Raw genomic sequence first — 2,312 nt, forward strand, 5'->3', positions numbered from 1 at the left:
AGTAAAATAAAGTAATTAATTTGTTAAAAGAGAACTGAAGCGTGGAAGATTTGCCGAAACTTGAATGACAATGTAAAAGAAAATTAATACAAAGTGCAAGTAAATATTTTGGAAAAATAAACTTTGAAAGAAGTTAAATAACTCATGAAATACAAAAATGAAAAAAAACAAAATAACTCAATGAAACAATAAATGGACAAGTTGTAAATTCAAAAGTAAATAAAGTGCAATGAAATGTAAATAGAAAGCAAATAAAGTGCATCAAACACAAATAAAGAATTAAAAGATAAAAAAAAGCAGAAGATTTGCAAAATTTTGAATGAATTTTTTATTACCATTTATTCAGACATATGTTGATTTTGCTAATTATTAAAATGATTTTGCTAATTATTAAAATTGTTGAAGAATTTAATTGATCATCTTTAATATATTTTTATTTTAAATTATATTTTTTATTTATAAGACTTGAGTATAAGATTTTGGTTAATTTTAAATGACCTTACTTATAATCATTTATTATCTTTAAAAAATTATGTTATATTTAAAAAAAATAAAAACAAAAAGATTATGCACAAAGCTTACATACAAATACATGGATAATGTTTTTCCTGCTACCCAATTATTGTTTGACAGTTGGACAATTTTTTTTTCATGTCACATAGTGCAACTCAGTAAATAAACATATCATTTCATATCAATTTGAATAAACTTTATTTTACAAGTTTCACAAATAAATCTCAACCTTCTTATTCAAAAGTTTAATATTTCTTTATGTATTTTTTTAGATTCAATTTTTTTTTTTGGTGGGGGGTGGGGGGTAAATTTAGATTCAATCAAATGGTGGTACGAACTAAAAACATCCAATTAATAACATATTTAAACATAAAAAAATAATAAAATTAGTTATGAAGTCTGTTTCAAAAGTATTTTGTTGGCTAGTAATGAGGTGTGAGGATGTATGACCTGCCCCCCAATCCCATTCATCCTCTGACTCTTCTTCTCTTCAAAACAAACAAATAAATATCCTTTTTTCCAAAACTCCATTACCATTACCATTCACAATGAGTTATTACAACCAGCAGCAACCGCCGGTCGGAGTTCCGCCGCCGCAAGGTCCCTTTTCTATATGCATGTGCATGTTGCTCATATATACATATATAAATTGAATCTGAGTCTGGATCCATCATCTTAATTTTGAATTTCTTTTCTTGGATAGGTTATCCGCCGGAGGGGTACGGAAAGGAGGGATATCCACCGCCGGGATACCCGCCAGCGGGATACCCGCCAGCGGGATACCCACCGCCGGGATATCCGCCACAACAAGGCTATCCTCCGCCGCCCTACCCGGCGCAGGGGTATCCTCCGCCCTACGCTCCTCAATACGCTCAGCCTCCGCCCCGTCAACAAAATTCAACTGGCCCTGGTTGTTTGGAAGGCTGGTGCGTCCCTCTCTCTCTCTCTAATTCTTTATTTCAGATCCGATCCGATTCGTTACATTCTCTTCTTGTTCTTGGAGACTTCGTCACACGCGCTCCAACTAGATTCATTATTTTGTCTCCATGTCCTCTTTAATTACACTTCACTTTTTTTTTTTTTTTGTTTAAAATACCGTCTTGTATTAGTAACATTAACATAGCAGAGATTTTGAACAAAAAGGTAATAATTGTGACGCTAATTGATAAGAATGTTTTGCACACATTGCTAAAGGTTATATTGAAATAGAAAATTTTCATATTTCATTTCTTGCGTGCGTTCTTATTAATTTGTTTGAATTAATTGGTGCAGTTTGGCTGCTCTCTGCTGCTGCTGTCTATTGGATGCGTGCTTCTGAGATGAGATGACAAATTCAAATTGGAATTAGACGGAATCAACTCAATAAAATTTGTTTCTACTTCTCTATTTCCTTTGCTTTATCTTGCCCCTTGTTGACTTTTTATTTTTAATAATAATACTATGAAACTATTGTTGCTTCCAAAGGCCAAACTGCCTGATTTGTTTATTGTTAAGAAATTTAGACCTTCCTTTCCTGTTTCTTTGATGGTGCTCCTCCATTACACTTACACTTGATTATCAAACCACCAAAATGGGTTCAATTGCAATTGATGACACATCTTAATTTATTGTCAGCCTTGCTTGCATTTACTTTGTCTTTGCATGTTGACTGTTAGGAACAATACATAACATTGTTTTCTTTTCTTTTTTGTATCCAAGTGCCTGGTATGCTACTCATCAAACATATCGTTACTGTTGGTTATAACTGGATCGGGTATCAATTGAGGAATGAATCTGATTAAAATCTCAATAAACCTTAT

At 32.5% G+C, this 2,312-nt stretch overlaps 1 protein-coding gene across 1 annotated transcript; it reads left to right on the forward strand.

The window, feature by feature from the left end:
- The first annotated feature begins 910 nt into the window (after positions 1–910).
- On the forward strand, positions 911–2,033 carry LOC100820109 (cysteine-rich and transmembrane domain-containing protein WIH2). Its single transcript, XM_006573838.3, has 3 exons — positions 911–1,113; positions 1,217–1,439; positions 1,786–2,033. The coding sequence occupies exons 1-3, from the start codon at positions 1,062–1,064 to the stop codon at positions 1,829–1,831; spliced, it is 321 nt and encodes a 106-aa protein (XP_006573901.1). The 5' UTR covers positions 911–1,061; the 3' UTR covers positions 1,832–2,033.
- The last annotated feature ends 279 nt before the right edge of the window (positions 2,034–2,312 follow it).

Source organism: Glycine max, chromosome 1 (assembly GCF_000004515.6).
Source record: "Glycine max cultivar Williams 82 chromosome 1, Glycine_max_v4.0, whole genome shotgun sequence".
Classification (NCBI taxonomy): domain Eukaryota; kingdom Viridiplantae; phylum Streptophyta; class Magnoliopsida; order Fabales; family Fabaceae; genus Glycine; species Glycine max.

What these genes read in the sequence shown, in the direction of transcription:
- LOC100820109 (XM_006573838.3), top strand. Translation starts at nt 1,062, where the DNA reads ATGAGTTATTACAACCAGCAGCAACCGCCGGTCGGAGTTCCGCCGCCG. An exon ending in CGGAGTTCCGCCGCCGCAAG is followed by an intron (nt 1,114 to 1,216) that starts GTCCCTTTTCTA and finishes TTTCTTGGATAG; the next exon opens with GTTATCCGCCGGAGGGGTAC. An exon ending in CCTGGTTGTTTGGAAGGCTG is followed by an intron (nt 1,440 to 1,785) that starts GTGCGTCCCTCT and finishes TAATTGGTGCAG; the next exon opens with TTTGGCTGCTCTCTGCTGCT.